Raw genomic sequence first — 16587 nt, 5'->3', positions numbered from 1 at the left:
AAAAAAAAAATTAATAAAAGAAATCTTCCTCCAATTATACACAGCTCAAAATACACCACCAAATGCATTATTAACTTAACCAGAATATCATATCCATACATCTACAAAAAAAAATTCTAAAGTGTAACAAATTACAATTCAACAATTCTAGTCAAGTAATTCAATCTACTGCAGCTTGTAGGTTTATAGTTGCTTAATCTGATTCCCAAAATCTTCAATCACAACCTGAAGAGGAAGAAGAAAGAACATCTTATATTATCAGTGAATACTACCTAAAACAGCTGCAATATCATTCAGAGAGCATGGAAGGTTCAAATAAATAAAAATTCAAGAAACTAGATCTAGCTGCAACATACAGCAAACTTGGAAACATGTAGAGCTGGTTCAAGGAAGCATATTACACAAAGCCTATAGGTATAGAACTTGCAGTAAAAGGAAAAATAAAGAGATTCAAACCTTTCATCATCAGATTCATCAATATCATTAATTGTTGGAGTAGAGAACATGTCTACACAGTTTCTAATAAACTCTTCACTTCGCAGTACATCATCCCCTCCATTATCTGGTACTTCAGCTTCAGAGAGAGAAGAAACTCAGAGACCAGGACAATACAAAACAGCCATCCAACATTACAGGCACAAGAGATATCTCTTAACCACAATATCAGGTAGGGAAGATTTGCAAACTGGTCCATTTAAACTTACAGAATATTTCTCCCAATCAAATTTGCTGAAGTAATCCAAAAATCTGTAGAGGACCTACAAAACGGAAACACAATCAAGTGCTTGAGCTTCTGTATGATTTGAAATGTAAAACTCAAAATTGATTCTACAAGTACTCACCGTTAAAGGCCCATCTAGAGAAGAATGAAAAAGATGGAATATATATAGGACTAATGTTTCCAAAGCACATATGTTGAAAATAAACCATGATGAGCACCAAGAATACGACTCTCATAGTAGCACAACACTTTTATCAGAATAATGCTGCGTTTGAAAATATGATCTTTGCCAATATAGTGATCAACCTGCATACCAAGCAAAATGAAAAATGTAATCCAAATATATAGCAACTGAACATCACTGAACTTTTCATACCAGTATGAGAAGACAAAAAATTATTGTAACAAGACTGGACCGGAATCACCCTATTCATTTCTATGCAACATAACAAGACCAGCCATAGCTATGGATCACGAATTGAATAGCTCATACCTGTTCAAGAAAGCGTAGTGTACAAAGTCCTCCTAACTGATTGAAGGATATATCTACAATCATACTTTGAACAATGCATTTTACAAGTTTAACCTGCAACCAAAACCCCCAAACTTTAAACAATATAAGCACACAGATAGAATTTAAAAGAAAATATGTATAACTAACAAATCGACTTAGAAGCAATATCAATCAACATGAAACATTGATATGAAACACGACGGAAAAAAAAAAAAAAACTAGTTAACAACTAAAATCTGAAGAAAATAGAAACAATGGTTTTCAAATAGTATATAAATAAGCGTAAATACTACAGGAGAAATATACTTTGAATTTTAGAAGAGAATAATGAGATTCAATGAACCAATATAACCCAATGTCCCAATTCAAGACTATGTTGAAAGTATCAGATTTAAGAAAGACTGAAAACATCTAGCAAAGCTTCATTTGTGGACTGACTTACTCATATCTATCTTATTTTTCATTACCGAATACATAAAAGGAAATCTCATAAAATTGATCAGAGTGAAAAATATAATTCTATTTTCCCTGATAGACATTGTGACAAGAAGAGAAGCTGAAGTATTTTAAGAAACAATAAATCAGAAAAGGGAGAATACGAGACATGAATTATATACCTACATGCAAGACTGCAAAAGATCTACATGAGTTATACCTACATGCAAGACTCCAACACTAATCGTACATGGAATTGAAAAATATTTTCAGATTTCAACTGAAGAAAAAAAAAAGTATGAGATATGAGTTATTTAGTGATATATTCATGATGACAAGCACAACAGTTGCAAGTATTAAGAATGCTTGCAAGTGTTGTGAAATAGGTCACTGCCTAAATTCAACAACATGCATATTAACAAAAACACAACTGAAGAAATAAGTATTGAGAAGATAAATAAAGTAGGTTTCCAAAAGCGTACTTCTACTTTTCTGCAGTGCTTATGTAGAATGTCATAGAACTGATCAGCTACCTGCACAACAGATCATATGTCTCATAGATATCCACTAAACTTGCTAAAGTAAGGAATAAGTATTGTGTGTACCATCTGCATATTAACAAAAACACAACTGAAGAAATAAGTATTGTGTGTACCATCTGCTTCATGAGGAGGGTGAGCACCACTAGAGATCTTCCCTTGTGCCTCAGTCCTTAGATGGAGGAAATGTCTGAAGGTGTGAATCAACATTTACACCAACCCTTAAGTGCCACTAAAAAATGGTCGAATCTGGCACCCGAAAAATTAAAACACAGCAGAAAGGTGTGAATTCAAATTGCAAACCGAAGATTTAAAACTTCAGTCAACGTGAAAATTGCATTGCAGAAAGGAAATTAAACCTTACAGGAATAAACCCTTTGGAACAAAGAGAATGATCTGAACACACCCAAATTGAATTGCAAGTTCTCTAACATCCACTTTGTTCCTGCACCACCACAACATAAAATCCAATCCACTCCGATAATAAACAAACTACTTGGGGAAAAAGAAGAGGAATAGACCTCAGCATCATATGATAATCATCGTGCTTGGGAGGAAGAAGCTCCTGGTATAAGTTAAGTGCCTGACGAAGCGCATCAACAGCCCTTAGCTTGTAAGGTCTGAAACTGCATGAATAAAACCAGTAACATCTCAAAGACTTTTCTTCTCTCAAATATCATCAATTAAATAAAATTTGAACTTTTGTGAATGGAATTGAAGATTGTGTTCTCTTTAGTCACTTAACAAAGGCCTGTAAAAATTATCACCCAACCTTAAAAAAGCAAATCATATATCATAGGTACAAAATGAGAAGAGAGTTTATAAGCTAAAAAGAGCAACAGTAAATTAAAGAACTCCAAACTCTGAAATGCATTCAGTGGCAAAATATACTGACCCTAGGACAAGATTCTCCTGTATCAGGAAAAAGTGAAAATACAGTTTAGTATTCTGGGATACACCAGACTATGTCAATATTAAGAATGTACCAGCTCCATATGACAACAAGGTAGCTATTGACTAATTCTATTTCAAATTGAAATAGTCAAACTTTACTCTGAACAAGCAAAAAAAATAATTATAATAATAAAGAGAAACATTTGCATGATATTCTAACCTACAGAAAGAACAAACTTGATTAAGGGTTGTCACTCCTTTATCCGTACAGTAGCAGCCCTTTCCAAAGGTAATCCTTTGTCTTCAACATCTAGGCTTTATTCTCATCAACAAATTTCCCCAGAGATTGTTCAACAACACTGTTAATGCCAACACAGTAAGAGCAAACACTAAGTGCTTCAATTACACTCACAATACCACAAACAAACACAGCTAGCTCAACTTGGGTAATTCTCAAATGCACAAAACAACAAGATAGCACCTTTGGACAGTGTAGAGATCCTATTGCTTTTGCCACCCATCAAAGGAACTATGATATGAAACCACAATCTTGAATGTCAATCTTTACCACCTCTCCCCCCATATTTTGAGAACCTGCAATCTTACCATGAAATGAAACAACAATTAAACAATGAAACACTAATATGAGTATTTCTAATGTCCCTTAATACTTACGAACCTCATCTGCTTCCTCAATACGACCTGTGTTAAACAATGTACCAATTATACCCCAAATTGAAGCTTCTCAAGGTCAGGAGATGTAGCATACCATATTCATCAGATTGAGCGACGGAGGTGGAGGGGAATATGGTGATATTGCTGCTTCGATCAAGTGCTTTGCTTGGACGAGGCCGACACCAGCTCGTCCGTTGAATCGGGTTCGACAAGATAATCCCTAAATCTGGCTCAACCCAGTGCCCACCCAATTAGAAAACAGATTTAGTAAAAGGATGTAGAGGCAGCGGTAAACTTCATTAATTCAAAATACTAGTGAAAGGAAGCCAAGGAAGAAATATGAACCAGTGCCAACAACTGTTACCCAGAACCGAAAGCATACAGATCTGCCCAGAACAAAAAGCGATAGAAAGATCGACAAGGAAAGAGAATTACCCATCCGCGGTGAGTGAATTTGATTTACCCAGAGCTAAAGAATCTGAGCTCTAATTTGGTTCGGTTCATTTGACGAGGTACAGATGCAGCAAGAGAAAGTTCAATTTTTGACAGAAAAAAATGCGGGCCAGCTCCCGGTTTTTTTTAAGGTCGTCCTCGTAAGGGTATTACGACACCTCAATGAAAATGTGTCGGCTGTCCTTAAAGGCAATGAGTGTAGTAGTGAGGGTGGAAAGAAAATTTGATGTCTAAGGCAGGAAAATTGGTTCTACTAAAATCTGTGGCACAAGCTATTCCCTCATATACAATGAGTGTATTTAAAGTTCCTGTGACACTTTGTCAAGAGATGGATTCTTTAATGAGCAATTTCTGGTGGAGTGGATCGAAAAGTTCAAGGGGATTGCATTGGTTGAACTGGAAATCAGTTTGTGCCCCGAAGAAGAAGGGAGGTTTGGGACTTAGAAACATTAGTTTGTTTAACCAAGCCTTACTAGCTAAACAAGTATGGAGATTGGTCGACCATGATGGACGAAGCTTGGTGTCCAGAGTGATGAAAGCAAAATATTTCCGTACTTCAACAGATAGCGAACAAAGGCAGGGATACTTCTTACACATGGAGGTCACTTATGTGGGGTAGAGAATTATTATGGAGGGGTATCCGTCGGCGGATTGGAAATGGAGAAACTACGGGGATATATAGTAGGATACCGAGACCCGTAAATTTCAAACCGTACACTCCGGCAAGTGTGGCATTGGATACTCCGGTAAGCTTTTTGATGTCGGGGGCAGGAGGATGGAATGAAGCCTTTATCCGAGCACACTTTTTGTCCGGGGATGCGGAGGCAATTCTTTCCATTCCACTTCCGGGAAGGCAACAATTGGATAGGTGGATATGGCATTTCACAGCAAAGGGGGAGTACACAGTTTCTAGTGGCTATAATTTGGCTATAGATCTGGAGTTGAGAGAGGAAACAGTTGGCCAAGGATCTGATATGAAGGTGATGGAAAAGATGTGGCAAAAGCTGTGGAAACTAAAGGTTCCAGAGAGAGTTAAAATTTTCAAGTGGCGGGCTATGAAGGATATTCTCCCATGCAAAGCTAACCTAAATAGACGTCACATTATGGTGGATGCCAAGGTGAGACAAGTATTCATGCTCTCTTTAATTGTAAGCATGCAAAAATGATGTGGGCTTTATCTCCTTTCAGTAGTATAATTTCTACTTGGAAGGAAAATTCTGTCATGGAATTCTTTGACCATGCCAGCTGGGTACTTGTACAAGAGGATAGCTTGATCTGTTTGCTTTTATTATGTGGAGAATTTGGCATGATAGAAATAAATGGGTCTTTGAGAATAAAGATTTGATGCGCTCTATTCGTACAAAATGGCAAAGAGTAGTCTTGATGAGTATAGAGCAGTGATGATATCCAAAGGTAGGGGAGCAAAAGAGAAACAAAAACGCTGGAAACCTCCTTCACAAGGCTTTGTTAAGGTGAATACTGATGGTGCATTTGTACCCAATAACAGAGTGGGTGGTGCCGGGGTTGTTATTAGAAACAACAGAGGGCAAATCGCGGTGGCAAGAACCATTCCTCTCTTTGGTGTCACTACTCCTAGACATGTAGAGATTTTGGCAATCTCATGTGGGTTACAATTGGCGTTGGAGCAAGGGTATAGTGCTTTGGAACTTGAATCGGATGCTCAAGCAATAATACAAGCAATTCAAACAGATGAGGAGAACCTTGCAATTGACGGGCACCTGGTGGAAGTGATCAAACTACTGATGCGGCGTTTTAGTACAATCTTTTGTGGCTATATCCCAATGGAATGTAATAGAGTTACCCATGAACTTGCAATTTATGCTATTAGGCAGCGTAACACTTGTACTTGGTCTGATCAGTTGCCATTATGGCTGCTGGAATGTAACCAGGCTGATATAAGGGCCTAGTTTTAGAATTAAGGATGGCTGTTCCGTCCTCATGTAATCTTTGATCATTTTTCAATGAATTCCAGTTTCTCCAAAAAAAAAAAAAAAAAAAAAAAATACACACACATATACATACACGCCTGGCGTAGCCAAGAATTGTGCTCATAAACAAGGCATCCATTTTGGCAGTCTTCTCCTCTATAATTGAATTACGAACTAGAGCGATTTATCGAACAAGGAAAATACATTTGGAAGGATTACTCATACTTTGGTGTACATTATTTTGAACAATGAATTCATAATCCAGTAAAATCAAAGAATATGCTCGCAACAAATTCAAAGAAGATGACAGGCATCGGAGAGTTTGGTGTAAAATTAAGGCTAGATCCTATTCCCCATGTGGGTGTTTCACAACTGTTCATGCTTCTGTTTTCTTCCCCGAGAGAGAGAGAGAAATCTGGGAATAAGCTAATTAAGGCATCGAAGCCACTACTAGAAATCTGGGAAAGAAGAATCATTCATGCCTGGTTTGATTTTCTCCGAAAACTGAAACTTTTTTGCGGTTTTCAGACAAAAATGAAGACGCACGTGCGACTCCACACGATTGGCATTGGGAGTTACAGTCGGACTCTGAGAGGAGAAGCCCCCGGCGGCGGTGAAGAAGGAGGTTGAGGTGGAGGAAGGACGAGGACAGAATGGTCCAGGAAATGGGCTTTGATGCCTCTGAAATACATGATGATTCCCAGGGTTTGGATTTCAGGGATTTCAAGGCTGTCCATACTGCTCGTCTAAATTTCGGGAAGGACCGGTTTGATATTTTCAGGTTTGTAGAAATGTTTACTGTGTCATCTTGTGGAATATGAATGTTTTAGCTTGCATTAGATTACTGAAGTATCAATGTAGATCCGAAATATATGTAGTTAGAAAATGTAAGTCTGTTCATTTTACATTGATCTAATGAATGAGTTTTGTAGTTTTATAATTTGTTGTTGAAGTAGGTATTGCAAATGCTTGTGCTGTGTAGCATTGGTTGTGTTTTTTTTTTTTTTTTTTGATTAAATGTAGAATTTTATTAACTTCAAAGGATTACATCAGTATGCTTTTGTTGATTTCCGCATTGGTTGTGTTTAATGTTAGTATAGTTGGTATGTTCTGAGTTGTATAATTAATTTCAGGTCCTTGTCGAGACAAAGCATGTCATATTTCAAGTTTTTTAACGGTTTAAAATTATATCAATGGCTGAAAAATTTCAGGCATAAAAGAAGTTAGGGTTAATTACAGTTTACTACCCTGAGGTTTGGGGGTGTCATCATTTCACCCCCTCTACTTTTAATTTTGACTTTTTACCCTCTAAATTTTCCAATTTCAATCAGCCGTGTCCAATTTCTCCTATTCCGTCCAAATTGGACATTAAGTTTGACCCTTGAGGGCTAAAATGGTCATTTCAACATTAAAATTTTTTTTTTTTTTTTTCTGTTTCTTCGTTTTTTTTTTAAAGAGTATTTTTTTTTTTTTTGGTCTTCAACCTATACACCACAAGTTATAATAGGTTTATAAAAACAAAAAAAATATTCTAGGTGGTTGAAAGCCGCTCGCTGGTCTACGATATTTGTAATATATCTCCGATAAAGTGAAGAATTTTAGGATATATCCCCAATAAAGTGAAGAAATATTTGTAAAAAATAATTTTACACTTTATCTGTAAATAAATATCTATATATCCCCAATAAAGTGAAGAAATATCTGTGTAAAATCATTTTTGGAATGACTAAAAAACAGAAAAAAAAAATTTATTTTTTTATTTTTTATTTATGTTGAAATGACTATTTTAGCCCTCAAGGGTCAGACTTAACGTCCAATTTGGACGGAATAGGAGAAATTGGACACGGCTGATTGAAATGATGACACCCCCAAACCTCAAGAGGGTAAACTGTAATTAACCCAAGAAGTTATTTTTGAAGATAATACTTCTTTGTTCTTCTAATTTAAACCAATCCAAGTAATTTGTTCAATGTGTGGTAGGCAACAACCTCTGAGGAGTATCATGACAATCTCCGACGACGTCTTTGAATGAGATTTACTACTTCACAACTTTGCTATTTTCCTATCTTACTTTCAAATATCATTGCATTTTGATTAGTTGTGATCTCTCATGCCGGGTTTTTGCAGGGGATTTTCGTTTGGATGGGGTTCAACCCCGTTCAAATGGTTATTGTTCTCTCCCACTGGGAGATAGTGTTCAGTTTCTGAACAGTGTGTTGTTCCATATTGTCCAGTTACTCGATTGAGTTCCATATTGCTCTACTCTATTCATCATGGTTGACAGAGATGAACACATAAACATAGAAGAATTTCATGATCCAAGATAACCAGCCGTCTATCAACTTCGTGTTTCGCTACTAGTGGCGGTCTAGTTTCGCCGGCGGGAGGTTCGAACGGTTGCAGGAAGTTTTGAGGCGGTTACTCACAAGAAGAAACCACCCTGTTTTGCGGGAGTAGGAACTGCTATTGGCTACAACCAGTTGACACAGGACAGCTATCCAGCACTTTAAATTTGGGTTTGACAGAAGAAATTAATGGGCCTATCGTAGTTTACCTCACCCTTTAATCATGTTTGTTGGCTTGTTGCTGAGTTGGTTTAGGTCCCAAATGTTATAATAGGTGGTACTCTTTCCTCGGTTCAGAATTTTTCCCATTGGGTTTTATACGAACAAGGTTTTAACGAGGCCACCTTTAGTTTAGGTTGAGGAGAAGTGCAGACCTTTTTTCACTTCTTCCATTTTCTAGTTATAAGTATGTACTTTCGTGAAAGTTACAGGCAGCGCAACTAATTAGTAGTGATCGCGCTTTTGTTTCCTGACTTTCATTTTAGGATGTGGATTGTCATTTTGACTCTCCCGTACTTATATCTTGTAATCGTATCTCATGTGAATATAGTTCTGCTTTATTCTCAAAAAAAAAAAAAAAAAGGTCCTTGTCGAGACAGGATATTCAAATTTTGGTGGGTTTGTTATGGATGCCCGAGTACGGACAAGAAGGTGGTTTTCTCTTCAAAGCTGTTAAGGGAGCACACCCACCTTGATGAAGGAGATGTGAGTGCTACTTAGACTAATTCCTGGTATGGCTTACTCATATAGATTACATATAACGAGTAAAACCCAACATCTTATTCCTTGCTGCTTTGCATTTCGCCCATTTGCTAACCGCTCATTGGTGTAAAATCTGGAATCTGCATGTTTAGAGTTCGTCAGCCTTTACATGATTTGGCATTTCTCTTCCTATTCATCACTATTTAGTCAAGCCCTCAAGTGCATGTATCTGGAAAAAAAAAAAAAAAAAAAAAGGGTTAATGCTCAATGTCTAATTTCTTTTCCCCATATTTACTGGCTTACTGTCATATGGTTGCTTAACTTAGCATTTCAAGTAATAGGTGTTCTTTTTATGCCAGGTTTGAAGTTCCTGCAGTTTAAGGAATTCCTGTGAAAGAGCATATCTGATTACTAACAAAGAGGATGAGGCGCGGACCATTGATATAATGCGTGTTTTATTGACTTATGGCTTTGATCCTATAAATGGATCAGTACAAAACAAGTCACTTCTGAAACAAAAATCCATTAAAAATGTAGTCCGTAAGTTGCTTCATCAGGTTGTCAAGCTGAGTTTCAGTTCCAATAGATCCTAGCTAGTCTATCTCCTCCGGTGATCAAAAAGCCACCCCCAAAAGTGAAGCAACCTCCTCCCCCTCCAAGAAAACGAAAAAAGGGGACTGGCTATGCTCTAAGTATGCTTCTTCTAATTTTCTTTCATTTTCATCTTTCGGTTCATGGCCAATTTCTTTGTTGTCTATCATTATACACAAATTTGCCCTTTAGACACCATCACTAATAGTGTCTATTGGGTCAATGGGTACCAATCATTGGTGTATAACACCAATAGCCACGGTCCAGCCACCATTATCAACAATCGTTTCCTTTGCTGGCGTGACAAAGACCCAAGTACCCACTATCATATTTTTGGTGTCTGCCATTATGGGTCATGCAAATGAAGCCCGGCCCTACCCTACGACCCGGCCCAATTGAGCCCGTAAGGGCCAAGCCCGACCCGGCCCTAAAAGCCCTACCCTAAAATTTATATATTATTTTCTATTACATAGGCTTTGTTTTTTTTAACTATTATTTTCCTTGTTACACAACAATTAATATTGATAGATTTAGAGAGATAGTTAATTGAATATAACCACCTTAACTAAATTAATAAATGTTATAAGTTAATTTCTATATATATATATATATATGTGTGTGTGTGTGTGTGTATTAAATATGATCAACAAAAAACAATGAGTCTTGTATTATCTATGTAATCATTGAGCCACATTTTGAGGAAAAAAAATGTATTTTTTTTGGGTTATACAAAATAAGGCCCTTTTCGGCCCTATTTGGCCATATTCTGAAGGCCGGCCCTACCCGGCCCTAGCAAATCGGGTTTTTCGGGCGGGTAAGGGTTAGCATATTTAAGCCCCGGCCCAACCCTACCTGGCCCTAAATTTTGTTGACTTTGACTAGGCCCGACCCGACCCGACCCTAAGCCCTAAAATTTAGGGTAGGGCCGGCCCTAGCCCGGCCCATGATGACCCCTAGTAGTGTTAGTACCGTGTTTGATAATGTACTTGATGATGCATTTAAGTTTTATGTGTTCCTTTCCTAGCTGCTAGGTGAAATTTAAATTATTCTACTGATGATGCATTAAAGCATCGTTATAAGTATGTACAACTTAGATTTAAGTGTCAAATAGAAACGATTTATTGATTGTAGTCTTTTTGTTTTTGGCAAAGAAAGTAACATTACAAACACACAAAGAAACAAAACAAAAGAAAAAACAAAATTGAAACCCCAAGGAACAGACTCTCAAGAGGGGGGGGGGGGGGGCAGAAACTACATCAGATTGGAGGATGTGATAGAGGGTTGGAGGTGGGTTTTGAATCCAATTCACAGGGCACTCCAGCCTTGAAGCAAGATGAGCAACATAATCAGCGGCCATGTTAGCTTCCCTACTGGTCCAAAACCAGTTAATAGAAGAAAAAGAAGACGCAAAATGTTTGATCTGACGAAACCAAGAAGATGCAGACCAAGACACCCCTCCTTTAGGAGATTTCAAAGCTGAAATGAGACAAAGGCAATCAGCTTCCATAGAGATAGAGTCAAGTGCATGTAATTTTGCCAAAAGAAGACCAAGAAGAATGGCCTGAGCTTCTGCAGCTTCAGCAGAAGTGGCTTTACCATCAGAATATTGTCCACCTCGTAATAAACCTGTTGAATCTCGAAGTAAAGCGGCAAAGCCACATTTTAGAGATTGAGAATTCCAAGTAGCATCAGTATTAATCTTAAAAGAACTAGAAGGAGGGCAGGTCCAGGTTGTAGAGACCAAGTGACCAGTTGGATGAAGACGACCTGGGATAGATGAACTTTTGGTGGAGAGAAATTCATTTGCCAATTGAGAAGCCTTCTTAGACACAGAAATTGAATCCGGATTGACATGGTCGAACACACAGTGACAACGTTGTTTCCATAAATTCCAGAGTAAGAAGGAGATGTGAGTTGAAACAAAATGGAAGTTTTTATTTTTTTATTTTTTTATTTTTTTTATTTTTTTTTATACTCTGTTCCTTTCCAAGCTGGGAGGCTCAGCCCCACGCCCGGTTCCATTTATTAAAATAAAACTTTGCATCGGGGGGGACATAAAACCTGAACCCCGAGCAACATAAGAACCAATACAATGAACAGAAGACAAAGAACGAGCAAAGTGCACAAGACAATCTGCTACACCATTGCTTAAACAAAAAGAAACAACTCTAAAGGAATAGATAACTAGTACGTGAATTAAAATCATGACTGAATTGAGTACTGATGAACGAAGGAAGGGAAGCCCACCAGACAGATCCCGCATTCAAAGCTCCATAATTTGCTAGCTTATCTGCAACACTATTGCCTTCTCGATATATATGTGAGACATGAAAAGTAAGTTGACGAGCTTGAAACAAACAATTATGCCAAGGAATAAGACCTGGGTTTCGAAAATAATGTAACACAAGCATTGAGTCCGTCTCAAGCCATATATGAGTCCAACGCCGAACCCAAGCCACCTGAATGACCTCAATAACAGCAAGTACCTCAGCATCCATGGAACTAGGGACGTCAACTCTGGCTGAAAAAGCCCCCACAAAATTACCATCTGCATCCCTAAAAATACCACCATATCCAGCGCTTGTAACATCTCTAAAGGACCTATCTGTGTTCACTTTCAACCAAGATGCAGGAGGAGCCATCCAAGTCGCAGGCTTGAAAGACTGTGCACTGCACCGCAGCGGTGATAATTCCAGCAATAGAAAGATTGGAAGAGCAGAAGTAGAATTGGAATAAGGTTTAAAGACTAGCTGAGCAGCTTCCTTCAGAACTAGGATGAAACACTGTGTAAAGCGCCCCAAATTAATCTTACAGCAGCCATTGTTTCTGATTCTATTACGTTCAGTCCATGTGAACCAGAGAAGGCTGCACACAGCCATCCTCCACAACAGCTTTGATGCAGGGGAAAGCCGCTTAAGCAACTCAGTAGAAAACAAAAAGCTTATATTTGGTTCTTGCCAAGGTTGGAGCCGAAAAAGGGAGAAGAGCCGAGCCCAAACCTCTTTCATAACAGCACAATCCAAAAATAAATGAACAAGGGTTTCGTTGTGTACCATGCAAAAGGAGCATTGCGAGCAAAGATGCACACCAATTTTTTGCAGATAATTATCAGTCTTGGCCCTTCCATTAAAAACTTGCCATGCAACTAGACTCTTCCTTGGCTGAATTGATTTATGCCAAATTAGTTTTCCCCAATCAACAATCGCTCCAGGAGGAGACAAATATTTATAAGCCGCTTTAGCAGTTAACTTTCCAGATGAACTGCCAGACCAAACTGCTGTATCCAGCTGAGCATCCAAAGGTATAGCAGTGTCTAGAATCAGTGCAGAAGCCTCCTTGAAAAAAGAAGAGAATATAGGAGGCAACACCCATTCATTATCAACAATAAACTTACTTACTTGATCATTGAGAAACTTCATGAGCTCTGGGTCCACATTATACATTGCACATAAAGGAACACCCAACCAATTATCTTTCCAAAAAGACACCTTCTCACCATCGCCAATTAGCCACCGAGCATTAGAAACAATAGAAGGCCATAACTTCTTCAAACCTAACCAAACTGATGATTTTTTGTAGTAGGAACAAGGGGACAAACCTGCTCTCAAGAATCTACTCCTCAGAAAACATGCAGATGGGGAAAAACCTTCAACCACCTCCCAACAAAATGGAAGTTTGAGGCAAAGGAAGCTTTCTGATTAATTAGAGACAATAACCAGCTGTCCACGGTAGTTATTGTTTCTAGTGGCTTTCCCCGGGTACCTCACTCAGAATGCTATACCACCTGGGGTACCGATCCAACTCCTAAATCATGTATCAAGAACACAGCGTTAGAGGGATAAACCGTACCAGACGGTTTATGCCTCTCCGATGCTTGAGTAAGATACTAATATATTAATGAATCACATAAATAGTGGATAAGGAGTTATTACCCTCAAAAGGTTGTTGTGCTGATCCTTTTATACTCAAGCTTGGGGAAGGAGTTCCCCATCCTCTCGATGTGGGACGCAGGTTGTCCCTCTATAGTTATATCAGCATTCTGTCGTGTAATTAGATGGCTGTGCTGGCCAGGTCCCGGGCCTCGGGTGTCCGGGGTGACATCCCCCATGGGCCCCGTCATGGTGGGTTGTGAACCCGGCCCATGGCATGGTACCTGGGTATCCCTTCTGGCCCCAGTTGATAGAGCCAAACCTAGTGGAGTATTCTCTAGTATGTACAGTTATCATAGCACAAGAAACCTAATAGCCCAAAGGATGAGCAAACCAAGCTCGACGAGCCCAATCGTAGGTAAACAGGACATGTTCAATGGTTTCAGGAAATGCTCCACCACAATTTTCACCCTTTTATTTCAGAAATAGTTATGTTTTGGTTTTAGTGGCATAACTTATTGATACCATTAAGTTTTCTGTGTTAATAAAAAGCATAGATGAATTTAATGAGCTCATTTTTTGGAAAGTTTTGGAAAGCATAGATGAAACTTTACATTTTCTCCCTCTTGGGCTTGGTTCATTTTCTGTGAGAGACAAGAATAGATGATGAATAGTTGTAGTTTTCATGCCTTCACTAAGTTCATAGTACCAGCGGTGGGATGTTATTTTAAATTGTGATGTTGTCCTATAATTACAGTAGTAATGCTTGTTATTTGATATTATGTTCATCAGGGAATTTAATTGGGCATTTTTACTTCTTCTATTGGTTTAGCAGAATTGTTGGAGTGCACTTAATGGCTTTAAAGTAATATAAAACTAGTCCTCGGGATAACATCCTCTACAAACCTCGCATATGTTGGCTCTTGGCCTCTCCCATGATCTTTTATATGTGCCCTTTAGAAACACATATTCACATATTTACTTTAGCTCATTTTGGTTGACAAGATGCATGCTTTTGCTTATGTATTTCCGTTATATTGCAGGTGCAACTTTATAAATTACAGGAGTGATAGAATTAATGATTTCCTGCTCCATCCGCGAATGTTCGCTAAAGTACGTTCGCGAGATGAGTGCGTTCACGAGATGAGGTCACCACGGAGAAAAGTTCGCGAAGTAAGTTCGTCGCGAATGTTCGCTAAAAGTGCGTTCACTGCGGGGAATAGTAAGAAGCGAGTTCGCTGAGAAATAGTGTTCGCGAATAATAGTTCGCTGAATAACTAAGTCTATTCGCGAAGGTTGAGTCTGTTCGCTGTCGCGAAACATGCTGCGGTGAAAGTCTTAGCTGCGGTGAAATATATTTTACAGCAACTTGCATTACTGTTTGCTCCACTCAAATTAAGCTAGATATATTGTATCTAAAGTACTTTTAATCTAGTTTAATATGCTTTTATTCTAGATATTTTATAGGTTAATCTTGTACCCTATATAAGGGAAGAGATGGTTGATGTAAAAGAGTGAACAAGTTCAAAAACTCAAGTACACAAGTTTGCTGGGTTAAGTTGATCTGTTCATGCTTCATTTGCTACTGCAAATTAATCAAATCAACAAGTTGTGGTTTCGATTATATTTTGTTCAAATACAAAGTAGAAGCAAATCAAAATCTTATATATATATTCAACAAGGAGAAATATGGCATGTTTTCATTGTGATTGCAAGCGCCCACCTGACGAATATATTGAGAACAACATGCAAGAAAAACAACGTGGCCCTAGGACTAGGATGGACAAGACTGCGATTCGACCCGAGGCCTCTAATGCCTAGAATTTTTATTTTGATGACAATGAGTCGGATGTTGCTGCTTTTGAATATGAAGATCCAGTAATGAGTGAACGGTCTCTTGACAGCCAGGCTCAAGGGGAAAATTTTCGACGTCCTGAATACAATTTCAGTAAAAATAGGAGAGCGTCAAGGGTTGACGATGAAGACTATTCTGATGCTGACATTATTAAGCCAAGCAGAGGGTTTGATGATTTTGATGATGAAGATGATGATATTGACAATTACGAGTTGGACACTCGTACTAAAGATTCAGCACAGAACACTTTTCAATTGATTTTTCTGAATTGGAGGGATCTGAATCAGAAAACAGTGAAGGTCCAGACAATAATCTGCATGCTCGCAAAACGAACTCTCCATCTTACAATAAGCCATCTAAGTCTATGCATCGACGGGCAGCATTATCTGTCTCAGATGATGATGAAATTGATATAAATTCTGACGAAGACATTTCAGTTCTTCCCAACCGGAGATCATGTCATGTTGCTGATTCTAGATCAAGAGGTAGGGCTAGAGACTCAACTGGTCCATCAAAGAGAGTAAGCTTTGTATCTGATAATGAAGCTGGGCTCTACTCTGATATGGATGATGATCTAGATAAAAATATTACATCCAGACAAGGTAAACTGAACAAATTGGATTCTGGGAGAAAAGACTTTCAGAGGAGAATAAATTTTGATAGTGATGATGATTCTGTGTCTGGTTCAAACCAAATAGTTTCAAAGGTGCACAATTTAAATCCAGTGGAATGAAGAGTGGCAGGAAGAACTCTTTCAGCGATGATGACTTTGATAGACCAACCTGAGGGTCTCGTGATAACAGAGGATTTCGAGGGAATGATTTGTTAGCGTGAGTCGTGGCTTAACGTTAGGAATAGAATATATTGTAATTATTTCGTAGTTAGTACTTACCTGTTGTATTCCTGTAATCTTCTTTATATACCTCCACTGTGAGATGAATCATATATCAGAAAATTCATTCTCTATATCTCGTCTTATTTGACTTGGTATCAGAGCAAAGATCCGAGAGGACTTTGCCTCTTATTTTCTAATTCTTTAATTTGA

The 16587-nt window shown here is 38.2% G+C and overlaps 3 protein-coding genes across 15 annotated transcripts; 2 read left to right on the top strand and 1 right to left on the bottom strand.

Annotated features, from left to right (window-relative positions):
* Positions 1-41: 41 nt before the first annotated feature.
* Positions 42-4547, bottom strand: LOC133713680 (uncharacterized). Of its 13 annotated transcripts, none has more exons than XR_009848190.1 (12): positions 4214-4520; positions 3873-4004; positions 3585-3704; positions 3328-3462; positions 2731-2835; positions 2574-2654; positions 2326-2458; positions 2153-2203; positions 1215-1307; positions 843-1027; positions 457-758; positions 42-225 (listed from the first exon to the last, which is right to left on the bottom strand). XR_009848190.1 is itself a non-coding variant. In XM_062139718.1 (11 exons), exons 6-11 carry the CDS (start codon positions 2335-2337, stop codon positions 219-221), a joined length of 384 nt encoding a protein of 127 aa, XP_061995702.1. In that variant the 5' UTR covers positions 2338-2458; positions 2574-2835; positions 3324-3462; positions 3585-3704; positions 3873-4004; positions 4214-4531; the 3' UTR covers positions 42-218. The 13 variants fall into 13 exon arrangements, 8 of the variants coding, with proteins under 8 accessions (XP_061995702.1, XP_061995700.1, XP_061995698.1 ...); XR_009848189.1 differs by having other exon boundaries at positions 457-574; positions 705-758; positions 2574-2835; positions 3324-3462; positions 4214-4519; XR_009848188.1 differs by having other exon boundaries at positions 3324-3462; positions 4214-4516.
* A 1048-nt stretch (positions 4548-5595) lies between these two features.
* Positions 5596-6159, top strand: LOC133716157 (uncharacterized). The gene has a single exon (XM_062142885.1). The coding sequence runs from the start codon at positions 5596-5598 to the stop codon at positions 6157-6159; it is 564 nt and encodes a 187-aa protein (XP_061998869.1).
* A 239-nt stretch (positions 6160-6398) lies between these two features.
* Positions 6399-16359, top strand: LOC133716156 (uncharacterized). The gene is given in 10 exon segments (XM_062142884.1): positions 6399-6961; positions 9109-9148; positions 9150-9230; positions 9587-9799; positions 9801-9821; positions 9823-9919; positions 14480-14552; positions 14731-14749; positions 15368-15775; positions 15778-16359. Coding segments are annotated over 10 exon segments (1566 nt in total). The 5' UTR covers positions 6399-6845; the 3' UTR covers positions 16276-16359.
* The last annotated feature ends 228 nt before the right edge of the window (positions 16360-16587 follow it).

The sequence above is a fragment of the Rosa rugosa genome, chromosome 6 (assembly GCF_958449725.1).
Source record: "Rosa rugosa chromosome 6, drRosRugo1.1, whole genome shotgun sequence".
NCBI lineage: Eukaryota > Viridiplantae > Streptophyta > Magnoliopsida > Rosales > Rosaceae > Rosa > Rosa rugosa.
The sequence above is the reverse complement of the archived record's forward strand: the minus strand, read 5'-3'. Positions and strand labels throughout refer to the sequence as shown.

What these genes read in the sequence shown, in the direction of transcription:
- LOC133716157 (XM_062142885.1), top strand. Translation starts at nt 5,596, where the DNA reads ATGGCAAAGAGTAGTCTTGATGAGTATAGAGCAGTGATGATATCCAAA.
- LOC133713680 (XM_062139716.1), bottom strand. An exon ending in AGCACTGCAGAAAAGTAGAA is followed by an intron (nt 1,308 to 2,152) that starts GTACGCTTTTGG and finishes TTTTGGTTGCAG; the next exon opens with GTTAAACTTGTAAAATGCAT. An exon ending in CACTACGCTTTCTTGAACAG is followed by an intron (nt 759 to 1,214) that starts GTATGAGCTATT and finishes TCCGTTTTGTAG; the next exon opens with GTCCTCTACAGATTTTTGGA.